The sequence below is a fragment of the Acanthochromis polyacanthus genome, chromosome 22 (genome assembly GCF_021347895.1).
Source record: "Acanthochromis polyacanthus isolate Apoly-LR-REF ecotype Palm Island chromosome 22, KAUST_Apoly_ChrSc, whole genome shotgun sequence".
Lineage (NCBI taxonomy): Eukaryota > Metazoa > Chordata > Actinopteri > Pomacentridae > Acanthochromis > Acanthochromis polyacanthus.
In genome coordinates, this window is record NC_067134.1 from 3,801,060 (window position 1) to 3,819,376 (window position 18,317).

Consider the following 18,317-nt stretch of genomic DNA (forward strand, 5'->3'; position numbering starts at 1 on the left):
GCCGGCTGCTGCAGCGCTGGCGTATCTACTCTTCATATCTATGGTGTGTTCCCCCACATTGCGGTCTCAGTCTGCTGTGTCCGGTTGCCGTGGTAAGATGACCAGTTTAAGCTCCGCTCGCAAAATGCTAATTAAGTTTAACCTCCATGCTGAATATATTGAGAGGTTACCACGTGTACGACTGTGAGAGTAATATCAGTGTGTTTTACCAGCTCCTGCAAATAAACGGCGGATTTGATGCCAATAGGGAGGATGCTCCTACACAATGCAAGAGAGAGTACACAACCACTACACATGCTATAACTGGAATTCTTCACCATCAAAACACATACACACCTGTGGGTTGTAAGGGGATGTGTGGTTTCCAGATGACATCCAGCAGTCTGCGCTGACGATCGATCTCCTCCTGGTACTGGACGATGGTTTTTTCAAACTCTGAGAATATTTCTCCAGCAGCAGCAGCTAGTCTGTCGCTGATCAACTCTCTCAGATACTCAACTGAACACATCGTTACTTTATCGCCCTGATATTTCTCATTCATACTATAATACAGCCGTTTTACAGCTCAGTCCACACAGCAGTGAAGCTAACTCTGCTCATGTTTCTTTGTTTACATCCGCCGGGTGTCACACTGTGAAGTTCCGGCAGAAACACTGACTTACTTTCTTCTTCCTCATTGAATTCGGCAGACGAGACGCATCACTGGCGTATTGCTGCCACCTACTGGATGTTACTCATAGTCCTTAGAGAATCCTCCATATTTTCTGATGCAGTCCTGTGGTCATGAGAAAGTTCAGAAGTTTCTTCATATTTGTCCACTCCTCCATGTTAAGTAGAAAGCAAAGATTAAAAACAGTTCGTCCAGCTGCTCATTGTCTCTCATGTTTCTTCTGTTGGCATGAGTAGAGCTTACACTTAAGGAGAACATTTCTCACAGTTTCTAGTTCACCTCACTCACAGTTCCTATCTCTGTGCTTCCCAATCAAAGCCAGTCCACTTTTCAGACTGCAGTGTCTGAGTTTTAGCCAGGTTAGAACGATTGAGTCTCTTCTTGCACCACTGAAGTGCCTTCTTACTTTTCCCATTTTACCTTGAAGAGCAAAATCAGTCCCCCTCTTCTTTTGTTTCTTAAAAAGTCAAAGCATTTCTTCCTCAGACTCACTTTAAAAGCACGTGTTTGGAGAGATTGATAGAGCTGGAATGAAAATGTCTTTGGGGAAATCAGCGACTCCAGATGGACTTACAACCAACTTTGATCCGTTTTTCTGGGCTGATATTAGAGAATGACTGTTTGAAGCATTCAAAGAAGCTTTCAATCAGGGAGTCACACTCATTTTAGTTCAGGTTCCACATTTAGCCCAGTTTGATCTCAAGTGGGCCGGACCGCTTTTTACTACACGATCAGAACCACAAAAGTCAGGTTAAAAAAGACAAAAAATGAGACAAAAACCAGACAAAATATTGTGAAAATGAGACAGAAAAGGACAAAAGAACAATCTAGTATTTGACTTTGTGATCATGGTCTAGAAATGATTTTAAATGGATACTTTGACTCATTTACAATCTGCAGTTCATGTCTTCTCTGGAATTTGGACACTTTGATGATGATTGATGGATTGTGCTCATTTGGTAGAGGATGCTGCTTTTACACTCTTTCTACATTCACTGAAAGCTTCTGACAAGCTTCAACACCACTTTATTTGACATTCACTGCATTATTTTGGATTGAAAATTCATTCATATGCTCTCAGTGTTGTCCAGCAGAATTCCTTCAATGTGGAACTACTAGAAGATGAGATGTTAACAGGAGCAAACACCAAGGAGACCCATCAGTCCTCTGCTGTTTATTATTAGCTCTGGATATCAACCCTCCTGTTGGCTTCATTTACGACACCAAAAAACATGAAAAAAAATCCAGAAATTCACCAAAAAAATTCACCAAATTTATGAAAATGTGCAAAAACCAATAATTCAAAAAAGTTTTATTTAAAAAAAACAAAATCCGCCTAACGTGGCAAGAAAATTCTTTTAAATATTTTCAGAAAATGAGTAAAAATCCTCCAAAAAAATCTTAAAAATACCTTAAGTGATTAAATATTTATCAGTAAAACTTCTGATATTTTCTTGAACAACATTCACATAAAAATCAACCAAAATCCAGAGAACTCACTGGATTTTGGTTGATTTTTATGTGAATGTTCTTTTGAAACGTTTCTTCTTTTTGCACCAAAAAATGTTCAAAAATGTCCCAAAAATGTTAAAATGTGAACATCAGAAGTTTCACTGTGAAAATATTTATTTTCCACATTTTCAAACTTTAAAACGACACGAGGGTTAAAATAATGAAACTCTAAAAGCATTTAATAATGACACAGTCAGCAGATGATCCAACATTATTTTAAAGCTGTGTGTATTTTCCAGAAGCCTCAGGGTTTGATTGAAACTAAATGTGAGATCTGATCCATTCACCAGAAAACACAAAGTTTACTTCAGAATATTCCAGTAAAAATGAGCTGAAACATTTGGGAGAAACTATCAGTAAAATATGATCAACAGGGAAACTTCTAACATTCTGATTGTTGGAAATCAAATCTAAAATCCTTGAAGATCTGCTTCCAAAGAAATCTTTCATATTTGGTAGAATATTGAGGACAGAAATGGAAGGATTTCAGGATAAATTTACCACAAACCACAGAAGAGCACAGAATACTTTGGAAAGAGTGATCTGGATGTGATGAACTGACTGCCAAGTCCTCACACCTTAATCCCATCAGAAAGTTATGGAGATTTATGGCAAGAAAAGTTCATAATGATGGAAAACAGTTCAATAACAAGGATGATCTGAAACATTAATGATTAAAGCACGAAACAGAATTGATGAGAAAATGCTGCTTTCTCTGATTCAGAACCAAAAAGGTGAACAGAAGTGACTTTACATTATGGAGACGATAAATTATTAAGATCTGATCTTTTTGTTGACATTTTTAATTCTATTTAATCAAATTTACAACTGTAAAATAAATGATGTTTTATATTTAAATTTCTACCTGTTCTGATTTCTGTGTTCCATGTTGAGTAGAATAAAGCAGATGAATAATAACCAGCTGATATAATGTGTGTTTGTAATGAAGAACTCAGAGTCAGGATTTTTAGCCACAGCCCTTTATTCTTCTCCATCACACACAAGATGAAGGAAGTTCTTATTTCATCACTAGAACAGGATTTAAAGACTCAAATCAGGATCAAGTGTGGCTGCACAAAAAGCTGATTTTCACTGGACAATAATGTGTGAAAGTCTGTCAGCAGTTTGGAGATTCACTGCTTCCTCTCTCATTTCACACTTTGTGCAGCTCAAATGCTTTTAGTTCAAGTGAGCGTCAGAGGAACACAGCACACTTCTCCTCCATTCCTCGGGCATCTTCTCACTATCTAAGATCCTGTTGAACAACCCAGTCACAAACTCTACTGCTACCTCTCCGAGACACTTCCATACCTCCACAGGTATATCATCAGGACCAAGTGCCTTTCCACTCTTCATCCTTAGCACACCAGCTCACCTACGACCGCTCAAACACTGCATTATGATTTCCATATCCTTCTGTACACTACCGTTCAAAAGTTTGGGGTCATCCAGACAATTCCATGTTCTCCATGAAAGCTCCCACTTTCATTCATGTGCTAACATAACTGCACAAGGGTTTTCTAATCATCAATGAGCCTTTCAACAGCATTAGCTAACACAATGTAGCATTAGAACACAGGAGTGATGGTTGCTGGAAATGTTCCTCTGTACTCCTATGGAGATATTCCATTAAAAATCTGCCGTTTCCAGCTAGAATAATCATTTACCACATTAACAAGGTCAAGACTAGATTTATCATTTATTTAATGCTATCTTCATTGAAAAGAACTGATTTTAAAAAAAGGACATTTCTAAGTGACCTCAAACTTTTGAACAGTAGTGCATATTTATATAATGTCATATTTTTAAAATTAGACATGTAAGATGAAATAATACTGATGATAGCTCGTGTCCTTGTTTCTCTTTAAGCACACATCACACAGTATTACAATGAATAAGAACATTCAATCATCAAATACAATCATTTTCATAACAAGCTGCTGTGGAGGCAAAACCTTTTTGTTCTTTGCAATAACTCTTTTGTTCTTTTATTCAGAGCTCTGAAGGTACAGGTGACACAGAGTGCAAAGCATTCTATGTGTCAAGTCAAACTGGAAGGAGCTGAAAACTAAAGGAGAAGCATTTACGCACAGGTCCTACACTCAGCTGGGGCGGAACCAACTTGCGGCTGCAGGTTTGCCACCGGCGGCATACATGGGGACACAGGCAGCACTGAGGAGGAACTGAGAATGAATGACCGAGTTCAAACAAAGTGGTCGTGAGTTTCTGTTGGGAAAGCATCAAGATCTGCAGCAAACTGTGCAGGATTGCCTTCATCTCCAAAATCCGGGTTGCAGCCGGTAAGAGCAGAATTCTGGAGACTCTAAAAGACTGTTTAAGGTGCCGATGTGTGCCACTGCAGTATGTGTTAGCATTAGCATTACCATTAGCCACGGAGATCGGCCACGAGCGGCTTGCTGTCAACTTTGTCTGTTTACCAATAATTGCCGTGTGTTTTGTAATTGTTCAGTTGAAAATAAGATTGCAGGCTAATTGGTGCTAATTAGAGGGTTCCAGCTAAGACCAGTGAATTCATCCTGTTTGTAATGGTGGGTTTTTACGATGCCCTTTATTTATTTATTGGATCTGGAAAGGATTGCACTTTAAAAGCACTTTATGCACTTTAATTAATTTTAAAACCATGAAGTGAAAAGTGTAAAATGGTTAAAAAATGTTTGATAAAATGCTAAGAGTAATTTGTTAAACTGTGATTCAAAATCAACTCTTTAAAATGCAGATAAATTCATGTGTGGTATAGTATTGGGTTGAATATTGCTCATGCCATGATTTGTTGCTTCAGTTTATGTGGTGTTGAGGTTGACAAACATAAACTGAGTGGAGTAGCATTTGCCAATGTGGTGAAAATGTCCATGAGGAATGGTTGTTACTATTTGCTGAATGCAGTAATGTGAACATTGTCCTTTTGTGTTCTGTTTAAAGGTTTTTCACCTTAATCTATCAACTAAACGTATGGACTTATGGAAGTTGCCACCTCTGTATCTCATGAATTTGTGACCACTGCAAAATAAAAGAGGGAAAAGAAAGAAAGCAACTGTCTGATTGATGAGTGGAGTCCTGCTCAAACCCTGGGTAGATGAAACATCCTTTTTCAAGTGGGGAAACTGCACAAACTGTGAGAAAAATCATCAATGAGAATCACCTCTCATTGAAAGTGGGAGGACACTTGACACTATGGGAGAGTGCAAAGAACAGAGAGTGAGAGCTGCCTTTAAACAGAACACTGAGCAGTAAAATACATTCACTAACTTACAGCATGAACAGTTTTCTACCAGCAGTCCTGTCTTGAATCAGCTGCAGTAGCATCTTTATGTTCTCTTTATTCTCTTTTTCCATGTCTGTTTTCTGTCTATGTTCCTTATTTTCAACAGTTTAAGTTCATTTGTATCAGTTTTAGGTGAAACTGAAAAGAGCTAAAAGTGAACTATTGAGTTGAAATGTGTCCTCTGTGTTGGCTGATGAACATATGGGACACTCTGACACTTGTGTATAGAGTGGTATCCTAATGAAGATGTGTTTGATGTGACAGGTGATTGGCAGGAGGAGGAGAGTCTGACGGAGGAGCAGAGGAATGTTGGCAGCCATTTAGTCTGAGCTCAACAACGGAGGAAACATGGATTCTTCACAAAAAGTGAGAAACATACCACTGTAACATTATTATCATGAATTTGTTCTTTAAAATGTGTAAAGTTGCTCCAGTTGGTTAGATGGGCCGACCAAAGCCAGGTGACGTTGGCTGGAGAGATGTCGCTCTGCAGAAGCAGCTGTACTGAGGATATAATGGTGGACTGCTAGGAAGCTGCTTGTTTTTTGTTTGAGGCTGAACTAGCTGCTGATCATACTTTCTGAAAATGTCTTACATGGTGATGAAGATAAGTAACGGAAGAAAAGTCTTGTTTTTCAAGCAAGTTGTTCAGGAAGGTAAAGAGCAGCATTTTCTTTGGTAGAGAATAATACTTTTGAGCATTGTGAGTTTACCAGCCTTTTCCTTCTCAAGAAATTCAGACAGTTGAACCCAGAAGTTTACTTACACTGTATAAACGACACATAACCCTTTTTTAAATTTACACGATCTGACATTAAATCTGGCAATGCTTCTCCTGTTTTGTGTCGGTTAAGATGACCAAAATTATCTTTAAATGCCAGAATAACGAAAGAAAGATTTTTTTGATAATTTTTATTATTTTCTTTACAATCAGAAGTTTGCATCCACTAAGATTGCTATTCCTTCAAGATAATGATGTCCTGACTTTGAAAGCTTTTGATAGATTAAGATGTATTTTCAAGCACACCTCAAACACACTGCTTCCTTGTGTGATGACATTAGAAAATCAAAAGAAATCTGCCAAGACATCAGGAAAACATTTGTGGGCCTCCACAGGTGTGGTTCATCCTTGGGTGCAATTTCCAGATTGCTGTGGTTTGACGTTTATCTGTCCAAACAATTACATGCACAGATCAACACCATGGGAATGTCAAGCCATCCTACTGCTCAAGATGGAGATTGGTTAAGGTTAGGATTGTTTTGGAGGGAAATGTGCTCATCAACCCCAGAACAAAAGCAAACGACCTTGTGAAGATGCTGGCTGAGGATGGCCTGAGTACACCATCCCAACTGTGAAGCATGGGGGTGGCAGCACCATGTTGTGGGAGTGTTTTTGCTGCAGGAGGGACTGGTGCACTTCACTAAATAGATGGCATCAAGAAGATAGAACATTATGTGGAAATATTGAAGCAACATCAGCCAGCAAATGAAAGCTTGGGCTCAAGTGGGTCTTCCAAATGACAAGGACAGCGCTGGTGCAAATCTGAAACTGTTCACTACTGACTTAGAACTGCTTTCTGCTTCACTGTGCCCTCCATATCTGCCTCAGAAATTTCCTCAGATATTTGTGAAACTTGTCGATATCATCCAAAGGCCAGTGAAATAAATGCCTGTGGGCTTATCCATCAGGTCATCCAGAGACCACTGCACACTAAAACACACACTGAGAGACTTCCATCAGTACATCACATGCCCCATTAGATGAGAAAAAATGTTTGATCTGTTACAACAATGTGAAAGGTGCTTCTTCTCTGGGTTCCTCTGACCACAACTGCATCCTCCTTATCCCTTTCTACCACTGTACTGAAGCAAGGCAAAGTGCAGAACATCAGACTGAAAGTTTGTCACACTCTGCAGGGATGTCTGGAGGTTACTGACTGGGACGTGTTTAAGGAGTCCTCAGCTGATATTGATGAACCGACTGATGTTATGAGCAGCTGGGTCACAGACTGAAACCAGTGTTATTCCTGAAAAAACTGTTAAACTATATCCAAACACTAAGCCATGGCTTTCTAAGAAGCTTAAAGACCTACTGTACAGAAGGAAAACAGTCTTCAGAGAAGGAAATACTCTAAATCTGTATAACCGACAGAAGGAAATAAAGTAGGAGATCAGGACCCACAAAAGACAATACAAAGACAAACTTGAGTCTCAGCTCAAAATGAACAACCTCAGTTCAGTCTGGGACGGCATGAATCTGATCACTGGGACTAATTAATGTGTCAATGAGAGAGTTCAGCTCAGTGGTTATAATTCTGATTTAGAGCTGGCTCAAAGTCTAAACAGTTTTTATGTCAGGTTTGACTCCCATGATTTTAGGGCTAAACATGCTGAGACTAAAAACTGTCTCATGTCAGCGTCTCCACAGAATCCCTTTCTTGATGTGGGCAATGTAATCTGGTGTCTCAAACAGTGCAGACCAAAGAAAAGTCCTCTACCTGATTACATCGGTGGCCGTTTATTAAAAACTTTTACCACGTCTGACTAAATGACCAAGATTGCTGCCGATGTCCCTGTCTATCTTATGTTTTGTTTGATTTTTCTTTAAATGACTTTTGTTTTGCTTGTAATTGTTTTACTGTTTTTTCAATTTTTAAAACATTTCCTTTAATCATTGCTATTTCTTTAACTGTTTTACTGTTTTGTTGCTTTTGTTGTTTGATGGTGAACGCTTGTGTAACTGCTGCACAACAAATTGCCGGGGTCGTTGGGGTCAAATCCAAATTTCAGTGGCAGAATTACAGATCTTTTCTGGACTGGTATCAACATCTGGTCCCCTAGGAGAAACTAGAAAGTGTTGGTGGTCTGAATTGACCCTGCTGCCATTAAGACCTAAATCTGGACATTGATGTTGTTGAAGGTGAAAACTATCGGCCTCTGTAAATAGTTTTGTTGACATTGTGAGTGTGCTGTTGACACATTTCTAGGTTTCTAGTGACAAAGCTGCTAGCATGTCTGCAGATTCTTGATCTTGTTTCAGCCTCATGTCCAACTACATGGAATTGAGACTTTTAGGATAAATTTTTTCATGATTGCTCTTCCAACACTGCCTCTGTTTTTATCTTTGTCTTTTGCTACAGAAATGTAAACACAGCAATGGAGTGAGATGTCGGACCTCTGAGAAGGATAAGGATGGTTCAGCAACAACAGCAAAAAGAGATGAATCACTCAGTTGTGAGCAATGTGGCAAGACTTTTATCACAGCAACAAAGCTCAGAATTCACAAACGTATTCACACTGTGGAGAAACCATTCAGCTGTGATCAGTGTGGAAAGGCTTTTACTCAGAAGTGGAGCTTAAAAAGACATCAACTCATTCACAGTGGAGTTAAAACATTCAGCTGTGATCAGTGTGGAAAGGCTTTTAATCAGAAGAGTCATCTGGCAAATCATCAACTCATTCACAGTGGAGTGAAATTGTTCAGCTGTGATCAGTGTGAGAAGTCTTTTACACACAAGCGTGCGTTAAAAAGACATCAACTAATGCACAGTGAAGTTAAACCATTCAGCTGTGATCAATGTGGAAAGGCTTTTACTCTGAAGAGTCAGTTAAAAAGTCATCAACTCATGCACAGTGAAGTTAAACCATTCAGCTGTGATCAATGTGGAAAGGCTTTTACTCTGAAGAGTCAGTTAAAAAGCCATCAACTCATGCACAGTGGAGTTAAACCATTCAGCTGTGATCAATGTGGAAAGGCTTTTACTCTGAAGAGTCAGTTAAAAAGTCATCAACTTATGCACAGTGGAGTTAAACCATTCAGCTGTGATCAGTGTGGAAAGGCTTTTATTTACAAGAGTTACTTAAAAAGTCATCAACTCATTCACAGTGGAGTTAAACCATTCAGCTGTGATCAGTGTGGAAAGGCTTTTATTTACAAGAGTTACTTAAAAAGTCATCAACTCATTCACAGTGGAGTTAAACCATTCAGCTGTGATCAGTGTGTGAAAACCTTTACTCAACATGAACAGTTGTTGATCCATCAATGCCCCCATTCTGGTAGAAAGCGGTACCACTGTGACTCCTGTGAAAAAACTTTCAAGCACCAACAGAGCTTAAAATGTCACCAACGCATCCACACTGGCCATGATGTGTGGATATGTGATCACTGTGGCAAACTATTTGTAATGTACTCACAGTTAAAAGCTCATGAAGTGACCCACACTGGGGTTAAACCATACGTTTGTCACCAGTGTGGGAAACGCTACAGCTACAATGCAAAACTCAAAATTCACCAACGTGTCCACACTGGGGAGAGACCATACAGATGTGATGAGTGTAAGAAGACTTTTACAACTTTGGGTTCCCTGAAACGACACCAGCAGATCCACACCAGAAAGAAAGCATTCAATCAGTGTCACAGTGAGGTATGTAAAGACTGGTCTCAGTCACAGTGTACACACAATTGTGTATTGGATAATTTTGGATATTGCTGCAAAATTGTTTCAAAACTGTCCTGAACAACTGTGGTCAGTTGAATTCTGTTAACACATTATCAGCTATCGTTCAGTCTAACCTGTATTCATTTTGACACAGAAATCTGGTCCAGGTTAATCTGGGGATGTAGGTTAGATTAGGAATTCTGATGTAATCAGACAACTGAATGTTAAATTCCAACAGGTAAAAGTGTCTTCAGATGTCATTTGGGGTGCTCTCTATCTCAGGCAAGGCATCAGTTCTTCAATGCTGCAGGAAACACTGACGTTCTCTGTGTTTGTGTGTTTGTTTTCCAATTAGAACAGAACAGATGGACAACACCCTCAGACTTGTCAGCACTCTTCCAATGGTGAACAGTGCTGCTTTGACCAGTCTGGACCAACGTCCAACCAACAAGGAACCCTACAACGACACCAGCGTATGCACACTGGACACAGACTGAACCCCTGCCAAGAAGATTTGTCCATGCAGGGTTCAGTAAAAGTTCATGAAGTCCTCCACAAACTTAAAGTCCTTGAGATCCGGCTTCACAGAATTCAGGTCTAATTTCTTGTTTAGTGTCTTCATTGCTTCGTTGCAAAATCCATTAAGAGGAAAGCTGTCGTTGACAGACGTGACTGGTAAATTAATGAAACCATTCAAAGTGGTTACTCAGTTAAATGCAGGGCTTAAAGTTTTCCGGCGCATGGAAATGTACCATTTAAAAAAATTCATCCATCTCCGTCCCGAAGGCTCCAAGCATGTGCGTCATTGTGCATTCAGTTGCTCTGCTTTAATCAATCAAACTCCAAATCCTACATTAAAAAATATAAACCCTCTGTCCAGGCATGCGACTTTCTGATAGAACTTTTATCCAATTACAGTTTTCTAACTGCGAGTGCGCATCGACTGCTGAGTGCACGATGTGCTGCACCCTTTTGGTTCGGCATCGTCAGTGCTGCTGAGCCACTGATAAGAAATAACAGTATCCCACAAACAAAATCCAAATGTGCAATATTTGTTGGTGTTTTTTGTAATTATATTTAAAGGGAATTACTGGAAACACATTGATATATATTGCATATTATTTATTTTATTTCTGCTTGGACTGTAGACCCATTCCACGTGTCCCAGCCCTGTGGCTGCCTGGTCTCTCCAGAGCGCACGGAGCTCCAATCTGTGAGTGGTGCGGTGAAGAATCGAGCAGCTGATCACTGGTCAATAGCGTTGGAGCTTGTGTTTAGCTCAAAGACGCAGATACTAAAGTTTGCTCAGACTTTGTGTGACAGAGGAGAGAGGATGTGTCTCTGCTGATTAACAAAGAGAGCAGCCGCTGCCGCTATCCCTGAGCCGCGGTGTGTTGACTCGCCCCATTGGCGTAAGTGCGTCAGTGGCGATGCGCGTGCATGTCCCACAGTCCCCATGGTTTCGCCACAAAATAAAAACAAACGGGCTTAGATATTGAATTTTAAAAAGTAACAAAAACAGAAGGTGTTGATTTTGTTTGATTTCTTAATCTTTCAACATTTTCTATGTGTTTTACAACAGCAAAAGGAAAAAAGGAAACATTTATTTAGTTTGCTGGATTTTATTTTGAAAGGAAAAAAAATCAAAGATCAAGCCATACGGATTTGTCCCATTATTCTACTCAGAACATCTGTTTAGTTAAATATGCACAAACTGAATGTAGCTTAGGTGATATGAACCTTTTTTATTTGAGGACATATAGGATGTTTGTAATGAGTTAAATAGCTCTCAGCAGATTTTGTGACCTTATGCATCTGAATGATGTCTAGCCACAAACAAAAACTCTCCAATCTTAAGTAAATATTATTAGTCAGAACAGAACGAACGTATGGGTTGTGTGAAATGAATAATGGATAGATAGTTAAATAAGAATGTTCTTAGCCTGCTTTTCACCGTTTTTCTTTCCAAAATATAGATAAAAAAATAGAAACAACATTTAAATTGAAAGCCAACTGAACAAATTATACAGTGAATACATTTTTTTCCCTTACCAAAAACAAACAAAATGTGTGTCAGTTCAAATTGAAAATCAAATGATTTAAACTAATCACACAGATTATTGAGGTGTATCAAATGAGCAGTTACTAACATGTATGTGTGGTTATGTGCTACAGAGGGCTTCTTAATCAGATCTTCTGACTCCAGAGGAAAAGGCCAGAGTAGAAGTTCTTCAGCATGAGCAGTCCATTGCTGCCAGGACCCAGATAAACCAGATCAGGAAGGCCCGGACTTCTTTGCTAGTTACAGAGTTTGAGAGTCAGCATCATGATCAGCTTATTCAGAGGTATCTTATATTGTGAGGCAATAACTAAAATTGCATTTAAGAGTTAATACTAGTACTTTTATTACCTGCTGAAATACAAAGTTGGTATAGCAAGTGACATATGACAGTTTATTCTCTTGTAGTGTTCCAGAGAATATTAAATTTTTTCAAACAGTATTCTCCAAGCACTTATATTCTCTTGAGACTGACACTTGAGATAATGTTGTAAGTAAAAATTGTGCCTTATGAAGGAAAGCAGCAGTTTTGTAGCAGTTTTGTTGTGGTTGGTGTTGTTTTGAGTTCTTGTTAAATCTACTGAAGAGATAAAAATTATTAATAATGCATGTACTTGGTTTTCATGATTTTTCCCCTTTACACTAAAATAAATCTTTGCAATTATAGTGATGTGGTATTGAAAGATTAACACAAAAAAAATCTGACTTTTGGCACTTTCTAAAATGTCTTAAGTTTTGGCCAAGTAAGGTTTTACATTTGAGCAACAACAAAATAGTGGGATCATAATGGGCATCATTTCCACCAGATGACCTCATATTTGCTCTGAATTAATAGAATCTCATATATATTGTGTTTTAGTGAGTTTTAAAATACATTTAAATACGTTTATTGACACTATAAATTGGATCTTAGAAGTTCAGGCTGAGGATTTTTTCTCACTTTAAGCCCTGATTTAATTTCTGATTCCTTTGTTCTTGATTTGATAAACTTTGCGTACAGGTTGTTCTTCTTTTTGCAAGCCTTTTTTAAGCCTGTGGTTAACCATGGGCAATCTTTGTATCTATTCTTCTTCTTATCATTTATAATAGGACAGTATTTATTAAATGACATAATGAATATTTCTAAAAAGTTCTCATATGCACTGTCGGCATTTTCTTCATTGTACACTGAACTCCAGTCCTGTTCCAACAGGGCGTTGAACAGCTCATTAGTTGTTTGTTCAGTCTGTAAATGCTTCTGGCTAGCTATCTTGAATTTTGTTTTTTCCTACATTTCCAGTCTTTTATCGTGAACACAGGTAAGTGGTCTGATATGTCACAGATCAGCAATCCATTTGTGCATCCATATTGAGTGTCATTGGTAAAAATATTATCGATTAAAGTAGCACTGCTGCTTGTTATTCTACTGGGTTTTGTAATAGACGGAAAAAAGCTCATACTATTGTGGGAAATGGTGTGTTTTATAATTGCTCAGTGTGCATATTAAAGAGTTGTATTGGTTCTGAGGAATAGGAAGGTCAAGAGCATCATTACCATGGTGTGACTGTAATGAAACAAAGAAGATAAGTCCAGCTTTATTTTACTTATTACTCATGTGATTGAAACCAAGGATGATCAAGACATAAAGTGATTGATAATCAAAGTACAGACAGTTTTTGATAATAAAGGTACAGATAGTTTTTGACGTAAGCTGTAATCAGTAAAGAACATGAGCTTGTTGTGTGTGCAGTCTCTAATCTTGCTTTGCAGAAGCGAAGTCATTCCTACGTGAGCGTAATGACAAAACATCTGCTGTGACAGAGGACAGCGGAACAACGCAGCATCGGAAGGGGCGGCCGGCCTTGATCGATAGCTATACACACTGTTAGAGTATAAGAAGACTGGGTCAGGAACAGTTAGCAGTCTGATTCCATCCGAACTGACTGAACACTTATTGTCGGTTAGGGACAGAGGATTCAGGCCCAGAGCTCTGTATCGCACATTCAATTTTGCTGTAATAAATACTTTTGATTTTAAGAAGAAGTCTCCTGACTACTCCATCAAAAGAACTGGGCGGAAACAGCCTTACACATATTTTGTTGGTTTGTTTAATTGTAGGATAGGCTGATTTCCAACAATTTGGTGCCGTGACCCGGATGGAGAAGGAGAATTGACAATAGACGTACATTTGAACAAACAACGGACATACAAAGGACTTTTTGACAACTTGGGCGCCCTATAAAAGGTAAGCAGACGCCTGTTGACATCAAAGTCTGCTATTGGCTATTCCAAAACTGTTGTCAGAATTCCTCCTGTGTGTTCTAGTATACAAAATTGAATGTGCTTCTGGAAGAAATGAAAATGATGAAGAAGTGCTAAGGTTAATGGAAATAAAAAGGATGAAAATGATGAAGAAGCGCTAAGGTTAATGGAAATGGAAAAAGTCACTGATCCACAGAGGATAGAATATCTGGCTGGATACTCTGTTCTGGGTTAGAAAACCCGGGGGGTTTAGGAGTCCCTCCAAAAGGTGGATAGAGCAGAGGGCCTATTCTGCAACCCTAAGTGTAATGTAATCCCTGTTAGGCAACAGTTTCTTAGGCTGGCAAATAGCCTGGACGGTTTGGTATAAGCCTGGATCGCTGACGAGTGGTTGAAAATACTGGGTTTAGAAGCCCTGAGGACGTAGTTCACCTCTAAAAGCTTGAAAATAAAAATATAAAAAGACAAAAAACAGTGATGAAAGCCAGTGACTAAAAAAGTGAATGAAATGGACAACCGGTTTTTATGTGTTGTTGTGTCTTGTGGAATCTCACTGAGACAACGTGAACGGTACTGCCTAGTGTAACTGCGTCTCAGAGAGTGTGAAAGAGAGTGTGAATGAGGAGCTCATGTATAACTGGAATGAAAAGTAACTGAATCAGCGGACAGCCTGAAACCTAACGGTGTAAACATAAAGCTGTTGTCAGTTGAAGTAGGTTACTGAGTCATTCATTAGGTTCTAGGTGGGATTTGACAGTAACTCTAAAACGATTCTCAGTCCTGGGATTAGAACCCCCAGCAGAAATCCGGAAAACAACAGTGTATTCTAGAAGCTTGATTTCTGAGGACTCTGAATTGGCTCAAGAAGCATTGATACTGGTCAAACACACCCTGTAGTACACATTCTGATCAAACATGGAGGAAGAAGAACAAAAAAAGGGCATTTATTCCTTAGAAAAACAGTGGGAAGTAGCTGTAACTCAATTATTCAGCGGAGAAAAAAACAAAAGACAGAAAAAAGAAAAGATTGTTTGATGACACAAAATTCAAAGAACTAAAAGAATCAGGACTAATTTTAGATGACAAAGACCCACTGCTGTGGAAACAATTATCAAACTTAGAGAATGACATAATCAAAGATGGACAGCGAAAGATGTAAAAGACTGGTTGATGATGAAAAGAGAACGTTGTTGAAGGCTGAAGAGATTAATTGAGACCTGAGGGATAAAGTGTGTTTTGGCTCATAAATGGAAAGATGGTAAAAATCAAGTGAGTGTAACTGATGGTAAAAAGTACGTAGGGGAAGGGAGATGAGAAAGGTTTTCGTATGTGTGCACAAAATGTTGTTGTTGTTGAGATGGAAAGAAAAGAGAAAGGGGCAACTTGTTTGCCATGAACTTTATGTAATTAAAAGAACAATAAAGATCTGTGTAAGATTTGAAACTAAAAAAAAAAAAAGAGAGAAAAACAAGCATTGAACGACCGTATTACCCGGACCTTCGCTCAAAGAGCTGATTATAGTGAAATAGGACAGACTAAACAACAAGACGGAAAATCAACAAAGGACTTTAAAGTAAGACTGGAGGCTGTGTTTGCGAGACACAGTGGACTGACAGACGACAGACAAGGGAGCGAACTTTTCCAACAACACCTGAAGACTGTTTTTATAAATAATCTCCGGCCAGGGCTGAAAAACTGGTTGACTAAACATAATGTAGCCCTCCCCACTCAAACCCTCACACAGGCCATGAATTGGGTAAAACATGCTGAGACAGTAATCGTAAAAGGAACAGAAAAGAAGACAAGTCAGCTAGCGTCTTCTATCAAAATGATAACAAACAAAACTGTGAGGTGCAAATGAGACCTGTGGCATGTTGCTCAAAAAAAAAAAAATTAGATCCAGTAGTAATTGTATACAGGCAGTTATAGTAGCAGCAGCAGCAGCAGTACACGCATCTGCTGATGTGGGATTATTTCTGCCTTTTCAGCTTCTTTAAAAAAAACAAACCAAAAAAAAAAAACACAGAAGATACACAAAACATTTATCATTTCTTCAGGGCCTGTGAAGAAATGCTCTTCTGTGTTACAGAGATGAATTATCAGTAGAGGTTTAACCTCCAAGATCAATTGTAAAATGTATTACTGTTAGGAATGGTGGATGTGGAGAACCCAGACGCAGACATCACTGAGAGAACGCTAGGCATAATTAAAAGAATTTATTGAACTAAATCAAAGAAACCTTTACAAACTGAAAGCGAGACTGAGTGGACAAAAAACTAAACTAGACAAAGGCAAAATGGCAGACTAAGAAGGGTGGACAGAAACTAACACAGGAGGAACAAACAGGCTTAGACAAAAGCAACAAACAACAGAATCTAAAAGGATAAATTCAGACAAGAAGACTAAAGGTGGAAGAAGGGACAAAGAGGCAGCAAAAGGGCAGAATCCTGACAATTACAATTCATTTAGTACAACATTGTCTCCATTCAGTCAAATTAAACCAGCTTCTAAATTGAATACTAGCTGCAATAACTTGATAATGTAACTCCTATTATGTGTTGGTAACTTTAGATTTAAAACCTAGATATCAGTTTGTCTTTCGACACAGTTGCACTTAATATAGACTATGGTTTTAGACACTAAAAATGATGTTATTGTGTTTATAAAAAACTTTCTTACAAAAAGCAGAGAAACATGAATTGAATTCACAGTATCTGCACTACATGTGCCTTTCTTCCATTTAAACTTGTTTCTTACCTGTAATCTGAATTCAGGATGTTGTCGTTCAGTATAGCCTTCTTTAACCCTTGCCTCAGGTTAAATCAGGACCAGCTCTCCGTTTAAAGGGTTAGATTCTATCTGCCTATTAGTATTCCACCTAACAGGTTTCAGCAGAATAATTAAGCTGGTGTCGAGGAATACTCGCCTAGGTCCTAACTGTCTTCTTCCAAACGTCTTACCCCTCTTACTCCAATAAATACTCTCTTACTAAGCAGCCCACCTAAGTAGTAGAATTGATTTATTGAACACGTTTGTTAACGACAGCTTTCCTCTTAAAACTGTGGCACTTGTTGATATTCCTAGGTTCGTTTTAGAGGTTTGGAAAACTAACCTCAGGGGTAATGTTTAAATAACTAGTTGGATTAAAGTAACCTTTAAGAACCATTAGATTTAATGCACACAATCAACTTAACTTTTTACCACTATGCAGAATAAGTGAATCATAATCATTTCATTAGACTTCTCTTTAAATGCAATATAGCGTTTTATTAAGCAAGTTTTAGCAAGGGCACAGCATTAATTCATGATTAAACAATTTAATTATTTCTGATTATTTCTAACTTAACTAAACTAAGCTGAGCGTACCTGAGAATCTTCTCTAATTAGTAAATTTAGGAGAGAGAGCGGACAGCCAGGCCTTAGCTGCCACGCCCGGTCTTGACCTGCATCTAGTTGAACTCCTCCGTGGACCAGCAGACTCGGTACGAAGTCTTCTTTGTGGGCAGAGGGTGTTCTTCATAGGCAGGGGGAGTGGAAAGGTCCCGATAGCCAATCGTTGGTCTGGCAGTTATCTTTAGTAGCAGCTGGAACACAAGTGCGGGCGTCTCAGCTGTCTTCTCAGTCGGATGGTGGTGGTGGAAAGCCCCCGTCTCATCAGGCTGTGGTGGGTCACTGGGTCCTCCAGCCCCTGGAGTGGAGCAGCCCTCTGCTGCTGCCTCCTGTGCCTCTCTGGATGCCATGGGTGCTTGCCTCTCTTCATCTCTTTGGACAACTGCAGACCTCTCAGGACTCTCTGTCTGGCAGAGTGTGGTCTTCGCTTGTTGAACAAAGTCAGACAAAGACTTTGCCTCCAACGATGTTCTCAGCGAACTCTGGAGCCTAAGTCCTGCGTTGTCTTCACGTCTCTTGGGCAAAAGGGTCCGGTGTCGACTCTTCAGAACTTTGGCGATGCTCTCCGGCAGCTCCGGCGAGCAGCATCTCTCCCCTCCGGGGGAGAACTCCCAATTCAGTGTCTGTGTCTCTGGGTTTTATACCCTAGTTCGACTTCAGCTTAGCACATACACATTTCTACACACAATTCTAACTAATAGGTACGCCCAGGTAATTAATTCA

At 39.1% G+C, this 18,317-nt stretch overlaps 3 protein-coding genes across 21 annotated transcripts in view; 2 read left to right on the forward strand and 1 right to left on the reverse strand.

Moving 5' to 3' along the window:
* The window catches only part of LOC127531982 (zinc finger protein 883-like), a 111,123-nt gene extending 110,492 nt beyond the window's left edge, over nucleotides 1-631 (reverse strand). For all 6 annotated transcript variants that reach the window (XR_007939215.1, XM_051942780.1, XM_051942781.1 and 3 more), the window contains exon 1: nucleotides 337-631. Coding sequence is in view for 5 of the 6 variants with exons in the window: in XM_051942780.1 (XP_051798740.1) it covers nucleotides 337-541 (205 nt within the window). In the remaining variant the exon portion in view is untranslated. The remainder of the gene's footprint in view (nucleotides 1-336) is intronic.
* Nucleotides 1-18,317, forward strand: part of LOC127531938 (NACHT, LRR and PYD domains-containing protein 12-like) — a 452,657-nt gene that overhangs the window by 315,472 nt on the left and 118,868 nt on the right. The window lies entirely within an intron of this gene.
* Nucleotides 1-18,317, forward strand: part of LOC127531990 (zinc finger protein OZF-like) — a 176,752-nt gene that overhangs the window by 104,127 nt on the left and 54,308 nt on the right. For 2 of the 14 annotated variants that reach the window (XM_051942876.1, XM_051942872.1), the window contains exons 2-5: nucleotides 5,730-5,831; nucleotides 8,606-9,889; nucleotides 10,260-10,499; nucleotides 11,053-17,204. In XM_051942876.1, coding sequence (XP_051798836.1) covers nucleotides 5,814-5,831; nucleotides 8,606-9,889; nucleotides 10,260-10,499; nucleotides 11,053-11,121 — 1,611 coding nt within the window. In that variant the 5' untranslated portion in view covers nucleotides 5,730-5,813 and the 3' untranslated portion in view covers nucleotides 11,122-17,204. Of the gene's footprint in view, nucleotides 1-4,316; nucleotides 4,483-4,707; nucleotides 4,732-5,122; nucleotides 5,399-5,729; nucleotides 5,832-8,605; nucleotides 9,890-10,259; nucleotides 17,205-18,317 lie in introns of those variants that run through there. The other 12 variants (XM_051942871.1, XM_051942873.1, XM_051942875.1 and 9 more) reach the window with 12 other exon arrangements.